This window comes from Hakea prostrata, chromosome 1, assembly GCF_041222555.1.
Source record: "Hakea prostrata isolate BN-2017 chromosome 1, UWA_Hpros_2, whole genome shotgun sequence".
Taxonomy (NCBI): Eukaryota; Viridiplantae; Streptophyta; class Magnoliopsida; order Proteales; family Proteaceae; genus Hakea; species Hakea prostrata.
This window is the reverse complement of record NC_142600.1, coordinates 40,952,506-40,980,055: the sequence shown is the minus strand read 5'-3', so window position 1 is coordinate 40,980,055 and position 27,550 is coordinate 40,952,506. Positions and strand designations below refer to the sequence as shown.

The following is a 27,550-nucleotide window of genomic DNA, read 5'->3' as shown; positions in this document are numbered from 1 at the left end:
TGATAAATCTACCCTAAGCGGTGGTTGTCACCGTACCACTACCAAGAAGTGGATGTCAATGAATCAAGAGAGAGACTTGCCATTGCGGGCCATAAAATAAAGAAATTGAAAATCTAAACTTTTACAAACAAAAACAGAAAGCGGATATTTGTAAAAGTTTAGATTTTCATTTTCTTTAAATATCATGTAAATGTTCTACAATTTCTACATTTGATAAAACATGAGTTCTTCACTTAGAACACGTTTTTTTTGAGAAATTTTGCTGTTGAGTATTACCCTTCTTTCTTTGTTTAATAAGAATAAACTGACACGTAAAAATGTAAAGATGAAATCAATGCTTTTTGTTCTACCGAAAATGAAAGGAAAAAAAAAAAAAAAAAATCAATGCGAGCTACAAGGGTCACGGATGTATTTAAGTTTTTTTAATTTACAAGGATGTGGGGGCAATGACATTGGTTAGGACTATTGATTTTTATTTATTTATTTTATTTTTATAAATCTCTATCCTTTAATACATTGCAGCGTAGATAAAAATCATAAAATTACACCAACATGCTAAAATAGAAATCATATCAACAACAAAATGTTTTATTCCATTTCCATCATCATGTGAATTAGTTTTAAATCAATATCGATCTCAAACCCATGAACCCACTTTCAGCGCCCAACTATGTGCTTACCATGTTCACTCTTTCCACCATGGCCTGCTTCTACCATTTTCAGAAATACACCAACTCAAATAGTTGTTGGTCATGGGACCCCAATTTTTAGTCACTCACTTGCACCACCAAACCACCAAGGCCTACTTTGCCGAGCCTTTTATTTACATTTACCGTTGGTTTCTCTGTGCTTTACACATTGTGTTCTATCATCTAAAGTCAGTTGTTTAACGCACAAGCTTGGTTCTCCCCTTGGGAATCAGATCAAGCCATCGTCATCCACTGTATGGTATCTTCTTCAAACTATAAAAATGTTCAAACAAGACCTTGTTAGGTAAGCCAAGTAAAACCAGCATCAACTCCAGTACCTACTTTAGAGAACTTCACCTTTTCGGGCATTCACTCCTCTCTGTGAGGCACTATGTTATCCAGAGTCTAACTTTACCATCAGAGGTGGCTTTTCGTCCACAGAGATGGTTTGCTCTCACGAGTTTCCTTTCATCCACAAGTTTCAGGTTCGATATGCTTCTTGGTTGAATTGGAAATGACAGATTTTGGAGCAACAGTAATTTACCCATGAAAATCATGATTCTAAAGTTGCAAGTATTGAGGGAAACCAAATCTTTGATCCTTCTAATAGATTTGAATCTCCTCTAAATCTATTAGTGGATTAAATATTTCATCTCTTGTGTTTGCTGTTACGTTTGGCGGAATATGTTGGTTCCTGTCCATGGTGTTGCCTGTAATGTTGATTTCTATCTTCAAATGTGAAAGCCCTTAGCTTCTTATGAAGAACCTTGTGAGATGAAAGAATAAAACGAAATTGGAATTAGGATCTCCATACCTAGTTTTGGTTGAGATTTCTGAGTTGCCAAAAGATCATATTATAAGAGGTCATGAGTTCAATAGAACTGCATGGGAAGTGACATCAGATTTGCTCATTGGGGTAAAATGAGATTTGACTTATCAAATCTTTGGGTTTGTCTGGTGTGGTCAACTGATTGTGCACAGGAGTGATAGGATCTCCTTTACCTTCCTTCCAATAATACATTTCACCTTCTCCACAACCCAACTGAGAGTTCTCTGAGACTTCCTTACTTTGAGACATCAGTCTTCCTAGAGAAACTAGTTCAGCACCTATGTGAGTCAATGAGCCCATCACTAGGAGATCCAAACAGTTCACAGACAATGAACTTTGACTCTGACCTCCTTAGGTTTCGATCCCAAAGGAGAGGATATGATACTAGAACACAGCAGCAAATGAATGAAAACTTGAATGAGCCTTTCCCTACTTGCACCCACACCTCTACTGATATACAGTGATAGATTCTGCTTATCACCCCGTCGTACCTGAACTGTCAGAAAAGCTAGATCAGTTCCTACATTTGATTGAGAACATCAAATGGGTTGGACGTCAAATCATTGACACCAAAGTACTCTGTTTACCAATGAGTTCGAGTAAAGTGAAAATTTTACAACTTCAACAGTACCGGAGATTCACAAACAACCTCGTGTCATTCATTGGATAACTCTCAGAGACTTCCCGGCCAGCAGAGTGGTACAAGCATTCTGATTCTTGCACTTCAGCACCACTCCCTTTGTGAGCCATTACACGGTTCCCATGATGTTTTCCAGAAGTCACTCTCAGCCAAACAGATACCATCATATGATATCATTTATAACCGTCTGTGATCTTCATAGGACTGTTGTCATTTGTTTGACCTGCAGATAAGTTTTCTTTTCTTCTTTTCTGGTTTTTTTCTCTTTTTGGTTACAACCCTAAACTACAATGAATGGATATCTCAACACCATGCCATAATGCAAGCAATGGTTACAGGACTTTGGAATCAGATTTTCAAAATTTACAGCATTCATATATTTCTTGTTTGTGTCAATGTACAGGAAGTGTTGCCGGTTCTATACTGGGAGACGAACAACTACGGTTGTAAAGATCTTCCGATAAAAGCTTCTGCAGAAGTCCTTGCAACCTCTCAGCACCTGGACCAGGCCTAACAACTGAATCATCACCTCTCAAGGAGCAAGGGTCATCCCCACCATCAGAGCTCCCAATGCACCACGCACCAGGAACAAACTGGTCTGAAGGCCGACCTAGAAGCTCCCTATCAATCTTGTCCAAGACTGGGTCATCCTTTTTAAATTTCCTAGCAAATACAGCTCCACTTTTCATCGTCTTATTGAAATCCTTCATAGTCAAGTAGCGAGGATGCTGCTTTGGAGGATTATCCCAAGCAATGTAGTGAAGGTCATGATTCACTGCAGTGCTCTGAAATTGTTTTGTGTTGCAAATTACAGTGTGGAAGTAGCTTTCTGGGGAGGAGATGAAATTTGTAAAATACATTAACAGAGTCCTGGGGAAGTTCTCCCATCCCAATATGCAAAATTCAAGAAATGATCGTGAAAGCATTACCCAAGCTGAACCTGGAACGAAAAATGTTGGGTTCAATAACACAAACTGATAACATCTACAGAGATAATAAAGAATAATATGTGCTTGTAAGATAAATTATCTATATTTGCAATTTAGCTTGCTATGTATCTGAAATTTTCCCTCTCATGAACAACTGGGCTTTTCTAGAATCTAGAAAATCCAATGTGGTTTCCTTAGGAATGCCTTGCTATGGAACTTACATAAAAGATTCGTTTCTGAATCTTGGAGTTCACGTTGTTACAACGAACCTTCAAAAGTAGATCAAATTTTCACTGCAATGAATTAAATCAACTTTGCGAGGGAAAATGAAAACTTCAAGTAAAAATTAGTTTGATGATAAAAATTCCTGGTAGTCTACTTTAAAAACAATAATGCAATGATGACATTCAACTGGATGGTGGGAATTTTCCGTACACAACATAAATGCAGATGAGAATAGAAAGTAGACCAGGTTATAATGGTTTGTCTGTTATAAATGAAGATACAGAACTTTGACAAGGTCTCCAGCATTATTTAATATATATATATATATATATATATATATATATATATATATATATATATAAACATTACATGACCAACTTGACCATTTGGTATATATCTGCTCCAATAGAACATCCTATGGGACAAACACATCAGCTGGTAAGGTCAATCAGCGGTAGTCCACTAGTCACCAGTACCTAGGATAGAATCCTAAATGGAAGTAGAAACCCCCCCCCCCCACCAAATATAGATAAATATTTGTGAATCTCTGACTTCCACCAACAATTATGTGAATCTCTCCTATGTCCTGAAGCTAACAGTGTTAGTAACAAACCTTTGTGGTTAAAATATGCTTACTTGTATAGGGCCAACATATGCACCCTTTCCCTTTCTTCTTCTTCACCCACCTCCCCCCATCCCTCGGCAACCCCAACCCCAAATCTCTTATTTTTCTTCTTTCTTTTGTAATCTCATCCTTCAAAGTTGATGCCTATAGGAAACATTGATTAGGTTGGAAATAAATGTGATGTAGCCTCAATTGACTGAGGCTCAATGCAAAGATATGTATTCAGACCAAATCAAATTGTGGGAAACGCTAGGAATTCTTGAAATTTCAGGTAAGGTGGGGTCCTACTTTTGGTCGAAGCTTTTGGGCTTGTCATTGATTGGGAGTTTTTGTTTGAATCTCAAGTAGCAACAATGAATAGGGTTCTTCGAATAAAGAGTGACCGGGGTTCTTGAGATTGGGTGGTCTTCTTGGGATGGGGTGGATTTCTCAAAATGGAGTACCTCCCTCTGGGTTTTGATGGTCAGGTCAACCCAAGAATCATGAGGCATATGTAGTAAGAAACCAGGCAATCTTCTGTTGAATCTGTGGCCAACTAGTTGGTTGGTAAGAGTTGGTTTCTTGAATGCTACAGTGGTTTTAGGGAGTTTGATGGGGTAACCAAGAAACGTTGATCTTGGGGTCTCATTGTCCTGAAAATTGGTCTGAACTTTGGAATGATGTATAGTGATGATGCTCTGAAGTTGTTGACAATTAGGATACTTAAATTGATGTCGACTTAACTTCCAACTTTTGAGTTCCTTGGGGGAATCTGAGAATTTGAGGAAGGGGGTAAAACATCGGATCTTGGAAGTTATATTGATGTATACTCCAGATAAGATAAGGAAACGATGTCAGGGCTGCAGGATGGAGTTGGGAGGACTCCAATGGTTTATACAGGCTGTAGGTGGATCCCTATAAATGGGAGTCTCCACAAATGAAAATAGAAAGTAGAGGAGAAAGAGATGTCGGGAGGGTGGATTCCCTTGCCAAGTAATAGACTTCCCAAGCTGCAACTTGTAATGGCAGACTACCAGCAGAAGAGTGCTTCAGAGTCAAAAAATGCAGCTGTGTCCATACCATGGCTGAAACGAAACCTGCAGTATTTCGAAGAAATACAATGTTTTGGTAGAAACTTACGAAATTTCAACTGAAGTTTTGGTCGATTATTCTGTATAAAATCCTCCATGTCAGTCTGACCTGAGAAATATTACAGGTTTCGATCTTTCAGCCATGGTTTCGCAGCTTAGGTTTCGACCTATATTTGATTATTTCTCTTGTATTTGGTGATTTCTATCCATTTTCATCCTCTATCCACAACTCCTTTGCCTTCAAGCACCTCTTTTGCTCTTCCTTTGCCTTCAAACACCTCATATGCCACAGCAGCTATTCATGAGCCCAAGCCCAAACTACAAAGGAAACTTTGAGGCCCAAAGTGATATAAGGCCTCTACGGGCCCAGGAGCACTGCTGTGTCTGCCGGCAACAGATTGTCAAGCATGAGCCATACCCAACAATTCCAAACTTCCCCCTTTTTTTTGCTCATGCCTTAAATGATCTTGTATTGCTCTGAAATCAATATATGTTAGTTTAGATCTATAATTTATGATGTGTGTTGCTAAACTTACTACAAAGGAAACTCTAAGGCCCAAAGTGATATAAGGCCTCTATGGGCCCAGGAGCACTGCTGTGTCTGCCCGCAACAGATTGTCAAGCATGAGCCATACCCAACAATTCCAAACTTCCCCCTTTTTTTTTGCTCATGCCTTAAATGATCTTGTATTGCTTTGAAATCAATATATGTTAGTTTAGATCTATAATCTATGATGCGTGTTGCTAAACTTACTTTTTATTATTGCTATCATTTTTAAAATTTTCTTATTGCAAAAATTATTTTCTAAATCATGTATTTTGAAAAAATACACATGTATACATGATGTATGGGCTTGCACTTAATATATGTGAGACACCATCACTTGATCTAGTTAGTCACTATATTTTGTTGACTTGTTGTATATGTAACCATTCTATCAAACAATTCATGCATGCTGATTATTCTATGCTTGTATGCAATACAGTTTGTACTCCTTGAAACCAATCATTTGTTAATATACTAGAATGATAACTTTCTAATGGTTTTTTTGGCGAACTACTAGTTCCATTGTGTTTATTATACTTTAAAAAGGTAGGAGGTAATAAATCAGATAAATGGAGGCGATATAAGCCCCCGAAACTTTGCCCAAAAAGTTTCAGTTGAAACCTCGAGATTTTGGTTTTTGGCCAAGTTGAGACCAGCCTCGAAACCAAAACCCTGATCCTTGGTCCATGCACCGAGCACTATGAGATGCCTCCTAGACTTTGAACCACCAGGGAAAACTGGACTTAAATCCAGCAGGTTTTCATGCAGGGAAAGAGGCAGCAACAAACCTTGCACAAGCAATAAAACTTACTATCTGGTCTACCCATTCCTCCCACAATGGGGGTATAATAAGCCTTACAAACAAGACTCCTGTTCCCACTTGGAATCAACTGATTCCAATTTAAAAAGGAAAATAAATCTTGATAGCTAATTAAAATATAAAATATCCTATCTATTATTAACTTGAAGTCTTAAACGGACTCATAATTCTAAATCAATTCATGAGAATTTTAAGTGGTCACCTTAGCTCTAAAACAAATCAAACTAATTAAATAACCTATGTTTGAGCACAACTCATGTACCCATGTTTTAGGTTCAATAAGTTGGCTGATGGCCCAATACCTATACAACCCAACTATAGGCCTATTTCCTAAGGGAAAAAGAGACAAATTTGGTGCTAGACCTGCATCAAGATGAGATAAAGTTTCTGGAGGACAAGCTAATCTATAATGCCACTGGAGCAGCAGCTTAGAGGAAAAGAAGGGGGAGAGGTGGGGGGAGGTATCTTGATACAATTGAGAAAGTGAAGCTGTCAGCCGCTGACGACCATCATTGAGAAGGTATAATCCACCATGCACTTTACCACACCCAATTGTTTTCTACAACACCCAATTGTTTTCCTTGTTACCAAATCCCAAAAAAAAAAAAAACAAAAACAGGGAGTGCGAAAAAAGTTACATTACACTTCAAAATTATAGTTAGATTACCAACAGGAAGAAGATCAGTAATGAAATTCAGAATATGCAACATAAAAGATAAAGGAAGGATAGCAACTAATGGATCCATTTCCAGAATAGATGAGGTGGAACCATCAGCGATTCAAAGTTTTATACTTGCTAGAAATGGGCAAGCATTTGAAAAAAGAATCCAAAACCATATCGCATGGTTACTGACACCATAGTAGATTATCATATTAACCGGGGAACAATGACTACCAGATGAAATACTGAGTGGGCAAACTTGGAACTCGACAGAGTGGAAGAAGTGACAACGGCTGATTAGTAGACGCAGTAGAAGCTTGGGATGACATGCGCCACACCCATAAGAAGCAGTCCTTGTTCTCTGCTCCTTACTTGCTCAATTATTTTCCCAAACTCTGCAGATCTTTTACCAAAAATAACCAAATCAAAAATAATCATAACCACATAGGCATCACCACGGAATTGTTCCTTAGGTTGCGTTTGTTTGCTGGAATAAAGGTGGGGTGGGAAAATTCTTGCAAAAGCAAACTTTTTCTACTTTTCCTTTAAATCCTAAAAGTGTAGATTGTTTGGGGTGGAAAAGTTAGAGATGAGGAAACTTGTCTGGTGAGGTGGCAACCCAATTTTCCCACCCTAAGCCTTTTCAAAACCCCACAAAATGAGTGGGACTTTGTAGAAAAGTGTGGAAAAGTAATATGTGGGACCCACAATTAACACTTTTCCACACTTTCCTTTCCTTTCCTTCTCCCTCACCCCACTACACATGGGGCCCACATGTTTTTTTCCCCACCCCTTTAGGTTGCTTTTGTTTGCAAAGGTGGGGTGGGGAAAAAAATATGTGGGTCCCATGTGTAGTAGGGTGAGGGAGAAGGAAAGGAAAGGAAAGGAAAGTGTGGAAAAGTGTTAATTGTGGGTCCCACATTTTACTTTTCCACAAAATTCCACACATTTTGTGGGGTTTTAAAAAGGCTTGGGGTGGGAAAGTTGGGTTGCCACCTCACCAGACAAGTTTCCTTAAATTAAGGAAACTTATCTCTAACTTTCCCACCCCAAGCAACCAAACAATATACACTTTTAGGCATAGAACAAAATTCCATCGAAACTTGCGAAATTTCCACCGACATTTCCCATTTTGGAAAATGCGAAACGAAACTCATGAGGACCGAAAAAAGTCCTCAATTTCAATCGAAACTGTCGAAATTTCGTCGAAACCTCGAAACCTGTCGAAACTTGGTTCAACCCAGTTGGACCAGCTGGTTCATGAGGAAAAAAAATTTCCCAAATTTCGTGGGAAACTTGGGAAATTTCGTAAAAACTCCAGAAATTTCGTGGAAACTTGGGAAATTTCATGGAAACCTGAGAAATTTTGTGGAAACTTGGGACTTTTTCCTGTAAATTTTGTAACTTTTCCAAATTTTTAATTTTTTTTGTTTATTTCATGTTTCCCAAAATACCCACGACAAATACCCCCTCCATCAGGACTTCCCTATCCAAAGTGCGTATTCACTCAGGTTGGTTATCTTAAGCATATTGATGACCAGACTCATAAAGTTACAATTGTCGATTAACTTGACAACCATAGGTATAAAATGTCATGGGATGTCTATGTTCGTTGGTTGGAGGAGAGGATGTTATAGGCATGGTACTACTTAGCTCACATGATGAATCCACTCTTGGCACTCCTCTTAACACTAAGTTGTATTTTCCTTTTATTGTCAATTATTTTGAAGTTAGAAATTATATATTGAATGTTATGTGCTTAAGTAGTTAAGTTTATAATGTACTTTTTGGACAACTCTACATTGATGTTATGTACATTGAATGACATATCTACATTGATTTTTTTAGCAAAATACAACAAATGCATTCTTTATACTTTAATTAGCTTAAATGCAGGATCTCACCCCAAAATACTCTCTAAAACTTGTCGAAACTTGATGTCGAAACTTGTACGGAAAAGTCCTCGGTTTCCTCGAAATTTCTCAAGTTTCCACCTAAGTTTCCCATTTTCACCTGGTCGAAACTTGAGTTTCCCTCGAATTTTTTACCATGCTTTTAGGATTTAAAGAAAAAGTAGGAAAATTTTGTTTTTTTTCAAGAATTTTCCCACCCCACCTTTATTCCAGCAAACAAATGCAGCCTAAGTTTGGGAGTGAAACGGAAGATCTGGTCATGCCGTATTGTGGAGCAAAGCTTGAATTTGAAGACCCACTGATGTACAAGAACAGCATTATTGTGAAGCAAATGCAGCCCTTTAGGACTTGACAAGCTGCTGAAATACCAACAACAAGTTTTCTAACACCACCAGACAGCCCAACAATTTCAGATCTTGCCCTACAGTTACCACACATAAGACTCACCTCTTCCTGGTGCGGACAAGGTCATGCTTGAGGTTTTAATTCCATGCTAATATCAAAGAGCAACTGAATAACCCTTATATCAAGACCTTCGATGTTTTTCCTCCTGCTTTGCCCCAACCGCAAACAACATAGAACCAATAACTCGAATGAGGTTCCCAAATGATCGTGAAAATCAACGCTGCCACTGGCAACCTCAAAGCCACTGCCATTGCCACCCCCTCAAAATCCTGCAGGCTCTAGTTAGCAGTGCTGCTCATGGTGTTTTATTTTTCTTTTATTTTTCTTTTTTTTTTTTTTTTTTTTTTTTTTCTTTCAGTCAACACTGCTCATGGTGTTGAAGGAAGAAGAAGAAAAAATAGAGGGCTTTCAAAATTGCCCCAGTTCATTAGGTTTAAAAGATGGGCCAATTGGTTTCTGGGTCCAGCATTTCATCGTTCCTGACCTCCGCACTGGGCTGGGGCCTAACATCTCTCTTTGAAGCCCAGTTATGGGACTCCATGAAACTGGCCCGATGCAGCATCCTTACGGGTGAGCTTTAGTTGGACACTTTAAGGCCACCCACTTAAACCAACAGCCTGGTTCACTCTCACTATTTGTTGGACCACGTGCCTCGACCAGACCAGGGTCAATGGGGCAACCGCTAACCAGTCCAACCATGCCTTTTCCTTCTCTTCACTTGTGAGATTCACCTCTGCAATCCGAACACTATTTGTAACCCCAATCTTCACCGCCGATTGCACAACACCCATTTCTTCTCAATCGTGAGCAAATTGATACCAGAAACCGTAGCTGCCTCCACATTGCCAACAACTCTTTGTCCATTGCTATCGCCCTCTTCCAACAGGGTTTTTCCCGCAATAGTGCCACCCAGCCATCATTCTCTCTGGACCGACAATGTCTCTCCATCTTTCTCATCCCATTGACCTCCTCTTCTTCTTTTGCATCAGGCCTCTGGCCTTTAAGGCTTGAATTAGCCAAGGCTGTCCAAACAATCGAGCTCCTTCTTTGCTTTCTCCTCCAAGTTCGGCGAGAGGTGACTCTTACAGCCAATTCAGCCCTCCCATCCTCTTTTTCCCCTCAATTTTACAGCCTGATCCTGTGATTCCCTCTCATTAGCATCGATTTCAGTGTCAATACAATGGTTATCCAAATCCACGCTTGGATGTATCTCCTTCCATATTTGAAGTTCATCCAAGTAAGCTGCCAGGCCTTCCACTATACCCAATCCCATGCATCTCCTTCCAGGTGCTGGAAAGCCACACCCAATCGATGCTCGTACTCAATTTGATGTGCCCAACAGAAGAGCATGACCTGTGTAAGCCATTCCTATGCTCTCCCTTTAATGAAAAACATGGATAACCCAGTCTCCATCTGTCTTTCCACAGACCAGAGACACACTATAAACCTTTTACCTTGTTCCATATAGCTTAGCATCATTCTCCACTCTACCATAAGTTTTCTTTGGGGAAGTCCATACTTAAGAAACAGCATCCGATAAATTACCACTAAAGAGATCTGGCTGCATAGATCACAGTAGGACCAACATTGCCAGAGATCATAGAAAACTATTGATCTTGAGAAAAACCAATTGTCAGCTGGTTTTGGGACATGTGGCAAGATGTCTTGTGAGACCAAGACCAGCAAGACAGCAAACAGTTAAATAATTAGACATGAACCACATTAAACAATTGGTTCCTCATTCATTCCAAACAAATTATAATAAAATTAAATATATAAACAGATAAACAATTGGTTCCTTTAAGTTCAGCAGCATGCTGGAAAACGCATATTCCTTGTCTGTCCCTCAATTCTGGATGTAGCAGGTGGGGGTCCAACATGATGATATAATAGAATCATTTGATACAGACATCAAAACAAAAACAAAACCCAAAAAGGGAAGAAGAATAAGATGCTCTGTTGATAAACCAGCCAAGGAAACCACAAGAGAAGCGCAAAATCAACAGGTGTCACTATCAGGTATTAGAAAACCCTACCAAGTGGACTAATTCAGGAAAATACAAATTTCCACAAACGAGAAGTAGGTACAGATGTTGCTGTCCAATGTATGTCTGATATTGATCTCCAATAAGGAAGACTCAATCCCCCAATCAATCAGTCAATCTTCAAGGGAAAGTGAGGAATCAAAAACATATACATACACATACATATATATCAAGGAGAAGCAGCAGAAGCTAGATCAACTGAGGCAGCATGAGGGGCAGCAACTAGATCAATTGGTCGCCTCATTACTTGCTCCCCTGTGCAGACAAAGAGGGGAACCAAAAAGGAGAGGAGAAGGTGAATCAAGAAAGGGAAAGTAAAGAGAAAACAACGAAGAAGAAAGGAGGGCATTCTCCAAATAGGTTAGACTTTTTGGGTCTGATGCCATATTAGCAGCACAACTAAATTCTAATGCTTGAATAATTACACCAAGCCTCTTTATTTATAAGAAGATATGACATAAACAATAACCCTGACCAGTGCCAAACAATAGAAAAATGAAAAAAAAAATCCAATGGTAGTAAAACAGAGGAATATGTTGTCCCCGGGTTCTTGAAGAAGTTGAAAGATTCAGGAACAGTGTTATTATGGTTCTATTGGATATTGTAGGCAAATGGATTGAAAATTAGTGGCTTTGAGGCTTTCATCTTATAGCATCCCTTCAACTAGAGTGGACAGATGTCTATTCCTTTATATAGCACTTCAGTACAAATTCAGAAATAGTGCTCCCATAGGATATCCTTCCTTCAAGCCTGTTATAGACTTCCAGTAAATCTTTACTCCAAGAAGATTGTCCAACCTACAAAGTTCTAGTGATATTTCCAACATCTAAGAACTCGACTCGACTTGCCATCTCAACCAGATCAAGACTCAAATCCAGTGTATAAAGACTTCCAGTAAATCTTTACTCCAAGAAGATTGTCCATTTCCAACATTTAAAAACTCGTCTTGACTTGCCATCTCAACCAGATCAAGACTAAAATCCAGTGTACAAATTTCGACCAAGATGACCGAAATCTCAGTTTTTCTCAAAACCGAGACGAAACTATATGGAGAAAGAAGAAAAAAAAGCACCAAGTTTTGACCGTCTCGGTCAAAATTTTGACTACATGTTGAAACTTGGTTTCACCCAGACCGGCCCATTCCAGTAATAAAAGTACACCATATCTCACTCAAGCTTTAGAGATCTAACAGAAATAAAGCGGTACTACCATCAGAAATCGACCCGCTAAACCCTATTTTTTTTGTGATTTTTATTCTTTCAAGCCCTTTTTCACCAAATTTCAGTCACTCTTTACCTTCAATCACACCCAATTATGCAAGTACAGCCGTCATCATTGGGTTACAGTCCATGGCCTAACGACACATTCCCTAGGCTAGCATATCTAGCTTATGCGGACGAGGCCACCTATAGAAGGGCAATGACGGACTACGTGGACAAGTTTACATGTGCCATGACATGACAAGGTTTTTTACAATATTCAGAGTACTACGTGACTCAAGTGATGGATCTACCGGACATAAGGCTTGGGAGTTTCTTTTTGGTTATTGTAATCTTTTTTTTGTATTTGCAATTTTGTATCCAACATTAAGTATGCAATACAATTTATGTTTTGTATGCTTTAAATAGGTAGTATACAAGAAATCAATTTTACGAAGTCTATATTTCTCGGAACCTCTCATGTATACTAACTACTAAAACTTGAATGATAATTTTCCATTGTTTTTTTTTTTGGGCAAAATACCCATGTCATTGTGTTATGTATGCTTTAAATAGGTAGTATACAAGAATCAATTTTACAAAGTCTGTATTTCTCAGAACCTCTCATGTATACTAACTACTAAAACTTGAATGATAACTTTCCATTTTTTTTTTTTTTTTTGGCAAAATATCCATGTCATTGTGGTCTGTATGCTTTAAATAGGTAGTATACAAGAAATCAGAGCAAAAAAACCCTATATGTAGCCACGAAATTTGTTGCCAAAACTATCTAGGAAAATTCCTAGGTTTCAACCACATCTCGGTTTCAACCAGCCTCGAAACCGAGAATTTGAACCTCACACAAATCTCAAAGCTCAAACAAAGAGATGGTGCTTCTTTTTTCCTTTTCCTCTTTTTTTTTTTTTTTTCCATGGCTTTCCGCATTGATGTTTCAATGTTCAAATGGGAATGGTTGGTTCTGAAGCTTTAAGGGAAGTTAGTACTAATACTGATAAACATATTCAAGCTCTCAAACCGGGAAAAGAAATATACACGCGAAAAAATATATGAACAATTTAGTGATTTGAGTTTGCACCCTTGGGTGGCAATACCACAATAAAGGCCAAACCCTCATTGTGAAATTGTAATCTTATTATATGTAGACTACTTTGAATGATATGAGATAGATTTTACCAATAAAACATACATTATACACCTAGAAGTTTCTACTACAAAGTCTAAAGTAGAAACTCGTCATGAACAGCCAAGCCAACATTACATATTACCAAACTTCAACAATTAAGAACCAAGTACCAACTAAGTACCAGGTAAGTACCAGCTACCAAGTACAGTGAACAAGAATACATGTAAATCATCGAAAATTAACATGCGTTTAGTAACAATTCCATTTTGGGAGACTGTTCTTGTGTAAAACCATTTTTACATGTTTCCTTACTAGAAGACCATTTTTTTAATTCAGAAATGGGCGTTTGATAAACTCATTCTGGAAATGTTTCCCAATTGGGCCTCTAATATGAAAATCTTGTTTTCAAGCAAGGGCACAGGACAAGAGAGCAAGCTGGATGGGGCCTACAAGCACAGGCAGGGATAAGGTGGTCTCAAGAGACCTTCACTATCGAGACCACTTTATTAACTTTTTGTTCTCTTGAAAGAACATGTCTTACACATTTTGCAAAAGTCAGTCTTCAAAGCACTTTCTCACTGCTTCATTCTTACATAATAAAAGAATGAACTGTTTCAATAAACACCCAGTCTTCTATTCTGAGAACAAAAGAACGCCATAACTGTACTTGGAGACTGTTACTAAATGCAACCTTAAAAACCCCAGCCTTGCATGTCACTAGCTCCCAATGGTTAAATGCACGCACATAAATCTTAAGGAATATACAGAATCAACAGTCTTGTCGTGTAATCTTACAAGAACAAGTGAAACTAAAGCCAAAAAGTGGAATAATTAAAAAATAATAAAAAAAGGAACCTCCCCATTCTCTAAACCAAACAAGTTCATAGTCAAAATTTGAACAGCCTGTTCGAGCTATATCTTCTTTATAAAGGCATGTGACCTAAATATCAAGATCCTCAAATCTGAAGATCTTGTCAAGATCTAGGTCGAGATATAGCATTTGCATATCTCATGTGCTATTTTGTCTCTACTAACTAGAGATCCTTGAGCATGGTTTAGAGTATCCCAAGATACGATACTATACTAGCCGAAACATATCCATATTAGGTAGAGTTGATACAATACATATTGATATGTCTCTTTCTTTTTCTTTAAGGGCACGCATTCGGTTAAACCGAAAGGTATTGGCAAGTACGATACAATACTCGATATGAGATGCTACATCTCTTAAAATCACTTGACTAATACAATACTCTTTTTTTTTTTTTTTGCAGGGGGGGTCAGACTGATACGATACTCAATATTGATGCTTTAAACCTTGATCTTGGATTTTCAAGATCTCAATAAGATTTTGAACTTAATAGTTGATTACAAACTCAAATTTCTATGAATGACTTTATTTGCAGTAGGCAATCAAAAAACAATTAAAAGTATCATCAAGGTGCGAATCTGTATCTGTAGGAAGGGAAAAGGTGATTTAAACCAAGGATCTAAGCTTTAGCAATTGACGTGAACCCCAAATCTAAGGTTTATCTTCAGGAACTTATTCAGTTGAAACAGCAGTAACTTTGGGTTTAGTACCCTACAGTTATATAATTAGGGCTGATAATAAGGTTCTAAGTTGGAATGTGAGAAAGGTTAGGTTCAGGTATGTCTGGGAACTAGGGTTGGTTGAAGTTCAATCCTAAAACTTGCCGTAATTTTAAATTCAGAATTGAACCTTCAAGTTCAGGGTCTTGAAATTTAGGGGTTTGATAGAAATTAGGGTACTTGGGGAGATGACTAGGGCTAGGGTTAGGGTCGAAGGTCCAAAGGGGTTTGGAAGGGTGATTCTGAAAGGAATCGGGGTCTAGATGAAGGGTTTGAAAGTTATGAATGAAAGTAGGGTTAGGGTTTCTATAGGTTGATGAAAAAGAGTAAGTTTAGGCCTTTTGAGGGTTTGAGAGAAGGGAAGGGGCAATACTTCCCAAGGCAAGGGGAGGGGAGGGGATGTTGCAGTTGAAAGGAGAAGGAAAATAAGGGAGGGAATTGGGAAAACTATGGTGTAGGCATGGAAACAAAATTCAGCAAAATATTCTTAAAACATTTCGCCGTTTCGCTGGACATTGAGCCAAAAAGACCCCCCAAAATGAGACTCATGTCTCGTGATATTATTGGCGAAATATCGCCTGATGTATATGAATTTTTGCCATTTTTATCCAAATTTCTCCCAATTTTCTAACTCTTCTCTAGAGCTTCTCTCTCATATTTCTTGCATTCTTGCACTATTTTGCTTTGGTCTTTGACATCTGCCGTGTGCCGATCTACGAATTCACAATGTCAGAATTTTTTCACAAAATAATTCATTTTTTTTTATCTATGGGCATCAAAAATTATATTTTCCCACACTGAAAATGCTTATTTTTTTACATTATAAATGTGTTGTATGGTAATAGGAACAAACATATGTAGAACTCCATGAGCCAATCTGCGGACTCAAGAAGTTGAAATATTTTCCACCCAATAAATAATAATTTTATTTTTAAAATTATTAAAATGTTAATAAAAATATGAATAATTATGAGAAAAAAAAAAGAGGAAAAATTAGGGAAAAGGCTTTTGAAAATTATGGAATAGCTATATAAGTGTTTTCAAGTGTTGTCCATGTGGTTTCATTGCTAGTTTTTGTATGGGCAGCCATTTTTTTGACAAAAAAATTTTAAAAGATCATTTTATATATATATAAAAAAAAAAAAAAGAGGAAAAAATTGCTAGCTAGGTACATGATTGTTTGATGACTTATGCAATAGTTATCTGTCTGCCAATGGGACGAGAGCCGGTTCACAAGGTGGGCAACAAGGCCACGGATAGCCACAGCACAGAGATATGCAAGGAAGGCTGATCCAACATGGCAGTACTGTATTGCTATTGATGGGAACAAAAGTAGGACAATGTAATTTCTATGGAAAGGAGTTGAACTAAGGTGGCATTAGCAAGTTCAAGGCTCACATCACTGGCAGTTCCAAGGACGTGGCCATGTGCATTGAGGCCCATCCTGATAGAGTGAAAGCAATAAGGGAGTTAGAGAAAGCAAAGGGGAAAAAGAAACAGGACAAGAGGAGGGTGGACAGAGCATTAGAGGATGCAAAGTGGGGACCATCATCGTATAGAGTTGACTCAGATTCTGATCAGGATGTTGATCCCGTTGATGTTAGGAAAGAGCAAAAGAAGAGGGACATTAGACAAGCAATGGCTGAGAGTAAGGAGATGCAATACCGAGAGCAGGAGAGAGCTAGAGCTACAAGAGTTGGTCCCTCTAGGGCTACAAGAGCTGGAGCATTTGGATCTAGGGCTGAAGCATCTGGATTTGGGGATAGGGTGGTATACATGGTATGTTCATTGGATGACAGAGTTAGAGGGCCACTCTGACAACAGATCATCCAGCACCACAAAATTATCCATGCAGGAGGGATCGTATCCTATATCCTAACATTTTCAGAAAGAAGGGGGCCAAGCAACACAAGATTACAAGTGCATGGAAAAGGATGGGTAAGAAGGTGAAGAAGGCAGTGGCTTTAAGTGGTTGCTCTATAGTACTGTTCCAACAAACATAGCACAGCGTCCGTACAACAAGCATATAATTGATACCATTGAAGAGGCAGGTCCTCGATATGATGGTCGCACCCTTAAAGAGGTGATGACCACCTTACTAACTGAGGACAAGGAGGAGCTGCAGCAATACATAGCCAATATGAGACCCTTATAGGAGACATATGGATGCACTATTATATGTGATGCATGGACCAGTTCAACGAGAAAGTCCATCACACTTTATAGTGTATTATGATATGAGGACAATTTTTTTCTAAATCAGTGGATGCTACTGGCTAGACGAAAGACACAAGTATATACTTAGTTAGGAAGAAGAATGTGGTGCAAATTGTCAATGACAACAGGTCCAACTTCAAGAAAGGGGGTGAGGTGCTGATGAGTACACCCAGGTATAATCTCTATTGGACACCCTATACAACTCACTGTATCGACCTCATATTGAAGGACATTGGGAAGATCAGCATTGTCCAAAGCACGATGGAGAGGGCTAGATGGATAACAAATTCATCTATGATCATAACACTGCTCTGAACATGATGAGACGATCACATAACGGTAGTTAGCGCGACCCAATCCAACAAGTTTCATGACAAATTTGTCACCCTCAACAGTATCAAAGAGAAGAAGACGGGCCTCAGATCCATGTCTACATTGGAGGAGTGGTTTTCTTGGGTTGGATCCATGTAAAGGCTTTTTCCATCTACTATTTCATTTTACAAATTATTATATTATAACTATCTAGTATCTAGTTATTTACTATGTACTAACTTAATGTGTTTATGATAATTCAATATGAATAATGGGCGCAAAGCACAAAGGATGATATCATTTGATGACTTCTAAAGGAATGTGATTGTTGTGCTACAAACCTTGAAGCCTATCATTAAGGCGTATGGTTGACTCCTCCCTGAGGGGGCCCACTATGCCCCACAACTATGTAGCCCTTGAGCGTATGAAGATTGCCATAGACAAAGCAAACCCCAGAGGTGCCAGTGCTTACTTGAATATTGTGCATGATCGATGGACCGTTCATCTGACACATCCACTAGATAGGGCCAATAAGTAATTACTATAGGTTGTTTAAGTATTGTTAATTCATTCAATCATAGCTTTAAGTCTTTAACTGTGAGTTTGTGAATTGTGCAGCCTACTATCTCAACCCCAAATATCAGTATAGGGAAAATTTGGGGTTGAGCGCAAACTTGCTCGATGCCGTGATGCAGGTGATTTCGAAGTTAGAGCCCGATGGTTAATCAAATTGCCACAATGAGGTGAAATATCAAGGATTTCAGACTGTTAAAGCCTGCATTTTATTTTTATTATTTTATCAAACAACTAAAAAAAGGGTACGTTGGGGTTTTAATAATTAAAGATAATTTGGGTTTGAACTACGGTATTTTGGTTTTAATAATTATTTTAATTGAGGGTAATTTAGTATTTTAATTGCTAGGGTGATTACGATAATTTAGGGTTTAAACTAAAAAAATATTTTCAGCCAAGGGTAGTTTGGGGTTTTAGAAAAAATTTAATGGTAAAAGTTAAATTTAACCGAGAAAGTTAACATAAAGGAGGCGTTTGATATATTTGCTAGGTAAGAGGGGAGGTAAATGATATTATCCAACTAAGAGGGGGTCTAAGTGCTATTTTTTCAGCTAAGAGGGGAGGTAAATGATATTTACCCTTTAAAATACTAATGGACCGGGGTTAAGTGAAATGAAGTTTAAGAAGTAGGGGAGGTTAGAGTAATTGTCAAAACTCAGGGGTGTTGCATGATTGTACAAAAAGTCAAGGGAAGCCTAAGTAGTTTACCTAAATTAAAAAAATAAATAAAACAAAAAGGAAAAAAAATGGCCAAAGAAATATGCTACTATAATGAGAACAATTATATCCAATTGAGTAAGAAATGGAATTTTTATATTTTTATTTATTTGGTGAAAAGTGGAAAATGGAATTGGCCATCAATAAATGGGATTATATGATACTATGCAAATACAATACCTGTAAATAACTTAAAAGATGTTGGAAATGGTCGACGGTGAGTAGTCCTAAAAATATCAAACTTCTTTGACAAGTAAAGACCCGGATCAACATATATTGGTCTTGCTCTCTGGTTCCTACATAAGTTCATATAAGATTGAAACGTAGGGGTAAGTATCAATATTTAAACTTGAAAAGCAGCAATTATTTTTAAGGGAATCTGCATATTGTTTACCATGCGTACTTACAATTTCCAACCAACAATCTCCGTGTGCTCTATGAAATTGAGATCCCTCGACAAATTATGTAAAACATGAAGCAGATCTACAGGGGGGAAAAGATCAGATTTAATGCATATGAACATATTGGATGTAAACAATTCACCCATTCATGATGTGCGATCCAGGTCAGGAGCACATCAAGAACAAATAGAAATAATATTACGAAATAAGCACACTCAAGACTTTGCCGACTCACAATGATGACACTAGTAAGCAAAAGACTCACTGTAGGCATAATGTCCATAAAATCACAAAAGAACAAATGAGAACTGATAAATAATAAGAAAAAAAGGATGCCAATCCAACCACCACAAAACAACAGAAAGTTAATTGTAGTTGTACCAGAGAGATGATACCTCTTCACAACGGAATTAAGACTAAAGGACAGATTCACTAACTTCAATGAGACATTACATAATCCTAAAATGAGAGACAAGATATTCTAGCCCACAACCAGTGGACATGAGCATGCCTGTTGCCTCTACCTCAATCAGTTTTAAATGTCAACCAACAAGCCTCGAAATTGAAGACATACAAAGAATACTTTCACCAAGTAGCCCATTTCAGAACCAGTTTAGGGCTGTGTTTATTATTGTACAACATTTATAGACAAATTATCATGGTCATAAATTTATTTTCTATTTCAGCCATTTGTCATTCTTTTGGCTGGACATGACTAATAAGCACATTTACCATGACTGAATGGGAAAACCCAGCCTTCATAAAAGCAAGGAAAAACTTATAACAGTCTGCAAATGGTTTTCCAACCACCAACTACTCCAGCTTGGACATGGCCAATAACTAGGCTTCAATCAGAATTTGATGGAGTGTGAGTGATGAAAATCCAGCGCCACATTCAACTATTTTCCACCGAAATCAACCTAGGATCGTTAGATAGGGGTGTTGTGACTTTGTCCCATAGGGTTTATGTGGTCATGGGTCTAAAAGCAGAATGTCTAAGCAAAGTACAAAATAGTTTAAATAATAGCTTTAGTCGGTCTACTTTTATAAATTTTGCCCAACTTAAGTCAAAAGGGCAGAATAGTCAAAATTCTTATGTTTTATTTCAGTTTTAAGTATCTTAAGTCATAATTCTAGTGGAAGTCCTAGGTCTAGTAGGATTTTTAGTTCAATTTATTTTAGGAGTTCAATTCCTATTTCTATCTTGCATTGTAACTTGCAACGCTGATTAGAAGGCTATTTATACCCCCTTCAGGGAAGAATAGAAACAGTTCAGATTATTTAAAAATTTCTCTAAAGCCACAAGTGCTTTTATGCATGTTTGCTTCTGCACCTACTGGTTCATGTCAACTTTGGTTAGAGGTGGTCCAACAGTTGGTTATTCCCTGAAGTTTTAGGTGAAATCAAGCCTAGATCCTTGCTATGGTTGAATTGACAACCTTCAAGACCCCACTACCATTTGATCAAAAGCTCCACAAGGTACCCATCCAAGTATCTAACAGCCAACATCCCATACTCCCCTTTCCTATCACCTTTATTTTTATTTTTTTCTTCAATTTCTTGAATTTTTTACTTCCCAAGACACCGAAATTCAAGTCCGATCTACACCAATCTAAACATCACATCTATCCCAAATTTTTAAGTACATCATCACCCAATTGTAGTGGTGTTAGACCATAATTTAACCACATTCTAACCATCCAATTTCAAGATATAAATATTTTGAATTTTCCATACTCCCTAGACCCCTAAAACAAGAAACTCAGAATCTTCCAACTTAACTATCTAAACCCAACCAAACATGGACAAGCATATCCCTAAGTCATATCATTACCTACATCCGCTTCAAGTATGGGGCCATTCTGACGCCTAGAATTCTCCCACCCAAATCATTTCAATTTCACCCCAGTTCAAGAAGTCACCCTTTTGCCCTGAAACTTAATCTGATCTATTTGAAGCTGATGTGAAGACAAGGAACCCCTCATAATTGGGTCCCAAAAATCTAGATCCAAATGGCCAATCCAAGCTGGCCGAATGCCCCCCAAGGGTATTTTGGCCATTTTCCAATCCTTTTTTAGGGCTCAATATAGGTCTGGTTAGAATCCCCTCTATAAGGTTTCTTATTTGAGTTGGTAGTTAGAGAGTTATATTCCACTATAAGTAGAGTTAAGTTGAGTTAGTTCTGGATAAGATGAATTTCCTTATCCAAAGGGATTCTTATCTTTTAGGAGTTTGTTTTGGTTAAAAGTCCTATTTTGAAGTTGTCCCAAGTGTCATTACAAGATTTCAATCCTAGGGTTGTAGTCTAGGAGTAATTTGATTCCGTTTTGAGTGCTTTGGTCTAGAGTTAGATCCTTATCTCTTAGGCTATAAATAACCTCTTTTTGCAATGTAATATTCAGATTTAATGAATTAAAGAATTTGATTGTTAAAAGAGGTGATATAGAGGATGATGTTTCCCAAAGAATTAAAATAGGGTGGATAAAGTGGAGAGGTGTGTCCGGGGCCTTGTGTGATCGACGTATTCCATTAAAGCTTAAAGGAAAATTCTATAGGACCGTCGTTCGACCAACTATGATGTACGGTGCAAAGTGTTAGGCTATTAAAAAGAATCATATAGATAAACTCAGCATAGCAGAAATGAGGATGCTAAGATGGATGAGTGGCAAAACTAAGAAGGATAAGATAAGGAATGGTCATATTAGAGTTGGTTTGGGAGTTGCTCCCATAAGTGATAAGCTTTGGGAAAGTCATTTGAGGGGCATGGCCATGTTCAACGGAGACCTATAAAGCCCCTGTACGGAGAAGTGATATAATCCAAATTGTACTTGGCATGGCCTCAAATAGAACTGATTGGAAAGCAAGAATCCATGTAGCCGACCCCATTTAGTTGGAACAAGGTTTATTGTTGTTGTTGTTGATTGTTAATAGCCTGAGTGAGTGGCAAGGTTCCTTTGAGGGGGACCCTGTAGTTGTCTTTTGAGAGTTCTTAATTTGATTTCCAGCATTCAAGCAGCCAACATTCGAATTCTAAAGATTAACTCATCAAGTCCAGCAAGCTTCTTCAACCTTCAAGCACCCATCCCAGCCATTCCAAGTAAGTAGAACAACCACCCCCAACCCCAGCCTTCCCCCTCCTTGTCCACAGCCAAAGACCCCTCCCCCTCTACCACTGTAGCCTCCTACCCTTCCCCTCCCCTTTGCAAATAGGCCCTACCCCTTCCCCTTTGTTTCCCTACAAGCCCTAGCCTCTTCCATAGCAACCATGACCCTCCCCCTTGCCCCCCCCCTCTTCCCACTTGGAAACCCTAATTCCCAGCCCCTATCAAGCCCCTTCCACCTCCATTAGAAGTGCAGGAAGGGCTAGGTGTAAGCCCTATTGCTATTTCTTGCAATTCAGCCCCACTTCCCAACTTTATAAAAACCTGCACTTCACCTTCAACCTTAGTATTCTGCAGAAAATTTAAATCTTCAGAAATCTGATTTTGTTGAAGTTCAATCAACAGGACCTCAATCTAGTTGAAAGGATAGCAACAGAAGTCAGTTCTGAACAGCAGAAACATCAAGGAATAGCCTCCTACTCCTAACCCCAGCCAAACCCTCTAAAACCCTAAAACCTTAACCTGCAAATACCCTGAACCCTAAAACCTGAACCTGCAAATACCCTGAACCCTGTTCACACTGTGGCTGAACTTGAGAGTGAGAAAATACCCTCTGGAACCCTAGAATGTTCATTTTTATTTGCAGGAATTTCCTGGGCAACCAGAAATCTAGGGAAATTACCATATTACCCCTAACGCTAGATCCTGGTTTACATCAGAAGCCTAACCTAAGTTACCTAACCAACCCATATGAGATTGCTAAGCTATTATACAGTAAGCATATCCATCCTAGCACCAAAATCACCCATCAATACCTAAACCATAGGACCCTACCCATGACACCACAACCAAACCTACCTAGACCTAACCTATTTTATCCCATAAGTTAATTCCAATCAAGATTTCGGAAGAACTGGCTCCTAGTTGATCATCAGTTAATCGACGACTACATCAGGGAGAGAGCACATGCCACACACCCTCAAAAAGCAACAAAATAATTTCGATCAGCCATTGGCACACAACAAAATCCATGCGCATGTGGGACAAGTATATACGCTGTCTTGATGTGCTGATGCTGCTACCCACAGGCTCATTGCCACACTGCTTTGCCAGCTGCCACACCCAGCTGGCTTTGTTGAATTTCTGACCTCCTGCCTCACATATAAAGTACCATGCAGCAATATGGCTTTGTCACGACACCCTCATCTTTGCCACTTCACCTTTTGTGTGGGCCCCACATACTTTCCTCATTTTTCGTCTCCTCAATGCAATCATAAAATATTACAATATTTCTTCATCTGACATCAAAATGACATGAAATCAAATCCACCATAACACTAACTCAAAGAACTACACTTCTTCCCCAGTGTACAACTTTTTCTAGAATGTCATCTAGACTTCCAAAATTGTGTTCAAACATTACTCAAATTTGCTTCTGACCTGTGCCATTATATGAAAAGTGCAATATCTTCATTATCCTATTAGCAAAGCTAAAAATGAAGCTATGGAAAAGAGCACCTACCTATCGGTTGCATCCTTAGGAACTGCCAACTGGCTAGTAGGAAAGAAGAGAGCAAGGACAGAACAGAACTAATTAGATTGTTTCCACTAATGCCTGAGATGTTGTTCCCCTTGTGGATCAACTAAATTGAAAATTGAGACCATATCATTGCTCAAGTGGTCCTTCACAAATGCAGAGAACTACCTTTAACCCATTCCTAGAGTTCCCTAAACTATTTGACAAAAATTAGAGTTTGTATCCTTGTCTCATGAAACCTAAATTGCAATTAATTGCCATACAGTCCAGATTACCTTCAGTGTTCCTGACAAAATTCAGTTTTTTATAACCTATTTTGGTTAAGTTTGGTTGTATTGTCATATGAGTGCTAAAGAGTCATGGCATATTTTACTAACAATGCAAGTACACAACCAACTTGAGCAGTTTCAAAGGAAAGCTGACAACCCAAAGCATTCTACATGGCCTAAACATGGAGCTCTATGGCATTTAGTACAGGCTACAAAAGATGACACAATTGATCTATTGCCACTACCAAATATCAATAAAACAAAATTAATACAACTACTAACCATCTTGTGTGACCAGAGGATAGTCTGAGGCACTGAGATTTATAAACCAGTCCCAATTTGCGCTTTCCTTCAATAGAATTGCTACTGCTTGGAGGGTAGACGCAATCATTGTAGGACCCTTGTAAGTTACCAAGTTCGATTTAGCCATTACTCGCACATTTTCCAACCTATTAAATGTAGGATCACTCTTGATCAACGTTGCCAGTTCTATCCTTTCACGTGGAGGAGCCTCGAGGTCCAAGTGTAAAATATATTGATTCCTGGGATGATACACAGCCTGCAACGTCCTCCTCATCCTCTGTGTATCACCCTTTGTCCCAGAAATCAGATAAGCTATCCTGGGTGGTTCCAACCTCGAATCATCAGGTGGGTCCAAAGAACTCTCTAAATCAGATTCAACAAAATATTCAGTGGTATCCTCTATAAGAGATGACATAAAGCCAAAAGAGAGTGGATCTTCAGCATGTCGCGAGGAGAAAAGCCCGAAAATTGCAGCTAAAAACAGAGTAAGAGAAACGAGCAAGCTCGCGAAGAATGGAACAATCCACCCCCTATCACTAAACGCCCTTGCTGCGTGAAGATTTGCATATTTCCTCATACTTGCTCCAATCAATCAAGGAAGATCTCGGAATAGAATAACATTTAAGCCAAAAGCCGAATTTTTTTCTATATAGAAACATATAAATCCCCTGGAATGGAGTGCAAACATTAAATCATTACTAACCAAATACGAATTCACTTCGATCTAAAAAGAAAACGAAAACAAAATGTAGTCGTTCTAGACATCGTTACCCAAGAAGACGTGAAGACATAGTATATTTAGAATTCTTAACGTGAAAAGATCGAAATTTGAACGATACAAGTAGAAACCCAATCGACAGAATAAAAAGGAGAAACTTTTTACTTCACGAGAAAATGGAAAACTTTGATTTCAATTCAGATCAAATAGAAAAACAAAAGAACTATTGAAAGTAAGAAAAAGAAATGCATACCGGATAGAATGTCAGATGCCGATTGAAATTAAAATAAAAAAAAAAATTGTTGTTTGAGAGATTTCCAGTGATATGATGTTTCGGGTACAGTTGAGCTTCGTCAACAACAAGAAAAGATTGGGCACAACTGCACAAGTGAAAGCTTCCAGATGGAGCAAGGACTAAAGAAATACCGAAGTAGGATTAGCTGGCTAAAGAAGAGCCGTTGAACAGAAAATAAAGAAATTAACAAAGAAGAAGGTCGGAAATTAATGACCAGGGACAGTTTTGAATATTTTGACGGTTTTTTCTTTGTTTACCCAAAAACAAAAACAAAATAAATTCTCGAAATGCAATATCTTTCTTATTTTTCAAAAGCAATAGTTTATTTAATGCAAGTAATATTGTGTAAACTTCTTAAAATATTGTGATGGTATAACTAATCCTTTATCTATAATTAATACTGTTGTTATTAATTGTGATGGTATAACTAATAATTTGGTTGCTGAATCACGAGGATTGGTTTTAGCCTTTGTTGCACAAATATGGTAGTCATTTTAGGCTTGAAAGATTTGAGGGCTTTGTCATGGATATAGGTAAATGTAGTTGAAGAGGGTGGGACTCTAGAGTTTATAACCGACTATATCACGTAGTGATGAAAAGTATCCAGAAGGGACTCTAGAGTTTGTAATCCAGGAGGACTCTAACTTTGTAATACGGTCTCTGACGACCATAGTATAATGGGACCCAAGCAATGGGAAAAGGAGAACAAGTTTAATCTCTTCTCTAAGTCTCTTCTCTCTCTCCATCTCTCTCTCTCTATTTCTCTAAGCCGACGACCTCACTAGATCCGAGTTCCCTCAGTTCAACATTGGAGTTTGACAATTGGTCCGACCTGCCGGATGGCCGACAGAACTCGTTTGCGCTTAATGGAGGAGAACCTGAAACAGATCGACACCATCACTTCCGAGCGTGGAATGGTTATCACAAACCTGCAAGCCTCAATGGAAGTTCAGAAGGGAAACATGGATCAACTAAAAGAAACGATGGCTCAACTGGCAGCACAGACGAAGGCACTAAGTGAACAAGTAATGCAAGCATTCAAAATCCCTACTAATTCAGATATGTCTTCTGTTTCGTCAGCAACAACCCAGCGACCATCACTGGTACATCCCAACGCCGGCGACGATTCAAGCAAAGCAAAAGAGATTGAGCAGCCTAAAGCTCAATGGGATGAAGCTGCTGTAGACTCAGATGTGGTCAATGGCGACCTAAGTAGTGTTGACACGATGAATCAACCATTGCTGCTAAGGACTGCTGCGACACCTCAATCAGTTCCAACGGCAGAATCGAGTTCTTCTCCAACACAGACAAAGCCATGGGAGAGCACGTTAATGTTTGGTTTGTTCTTGATTGAACACAATCATAGTAAGGGTCGTCCAAGTGAGGATTCTACTAAATCACAGAACCAAGGAGTCGCCGGAAGGATCAATCCAAGGAATGTCGATACCTATAGTGACCATATCATTGTGACAAAATCGACATTATTATGTTTGGATCGAAAATTTGGGAGCAACGATCACCGATCAGCATGTCAATTAGCCACCTGGATTTGCATAATCGAAGGGAAGGCATCACTCAGGTGAGGCGTAGCAACTTTAGAAGGCGGTGGACGGCACCACCTCCGGCGAAACCTCCATGGCGGAAATTGGAAGTCACCAATAGCATGGGCAAACGTTGGCCTCACTGCAAGAGCCAGAGGCAGCGGCAACAGCGACAAGCGGGATTCACAAATACCTCCGCCTACAATTCATGGATGATCGTTGGCGAACCATCGAA

General features: G+C 38.6%; 1 protein-coding gene across 1 annotated transcript; it reads right to left on the bottom strand.

The window, feature by feature from the left end:
• Positions 1–1,355: 1,355 nt before the first annotated feature.
• Positions 1,356–27,550, bottom strand: LOC149028960 (beta-glucuronosyltransferase GlcAT14B-like). The gene is made up of 5 exons (XM_089139672.1): positions 26,826–27,550; positions 24,741–26,703; positions 19,558–19,633; positions 19,331–19,446; positions 1,356–3,098 (listed from the first exon to the last, which is right to left on the bottom strand). The coding sequence occupies exons 2-5, from the start codon at positions 25,336–25,338 to the stop codon at positions 2,551–2,553; spliced, it is 1,338 nt and encodes a 445-aa protein (XP_088995798.1). The 5' UTR covers positions 25,339–26,703; positions 26,826–27,550; the 3' UTR covers positions 1,356–2,550.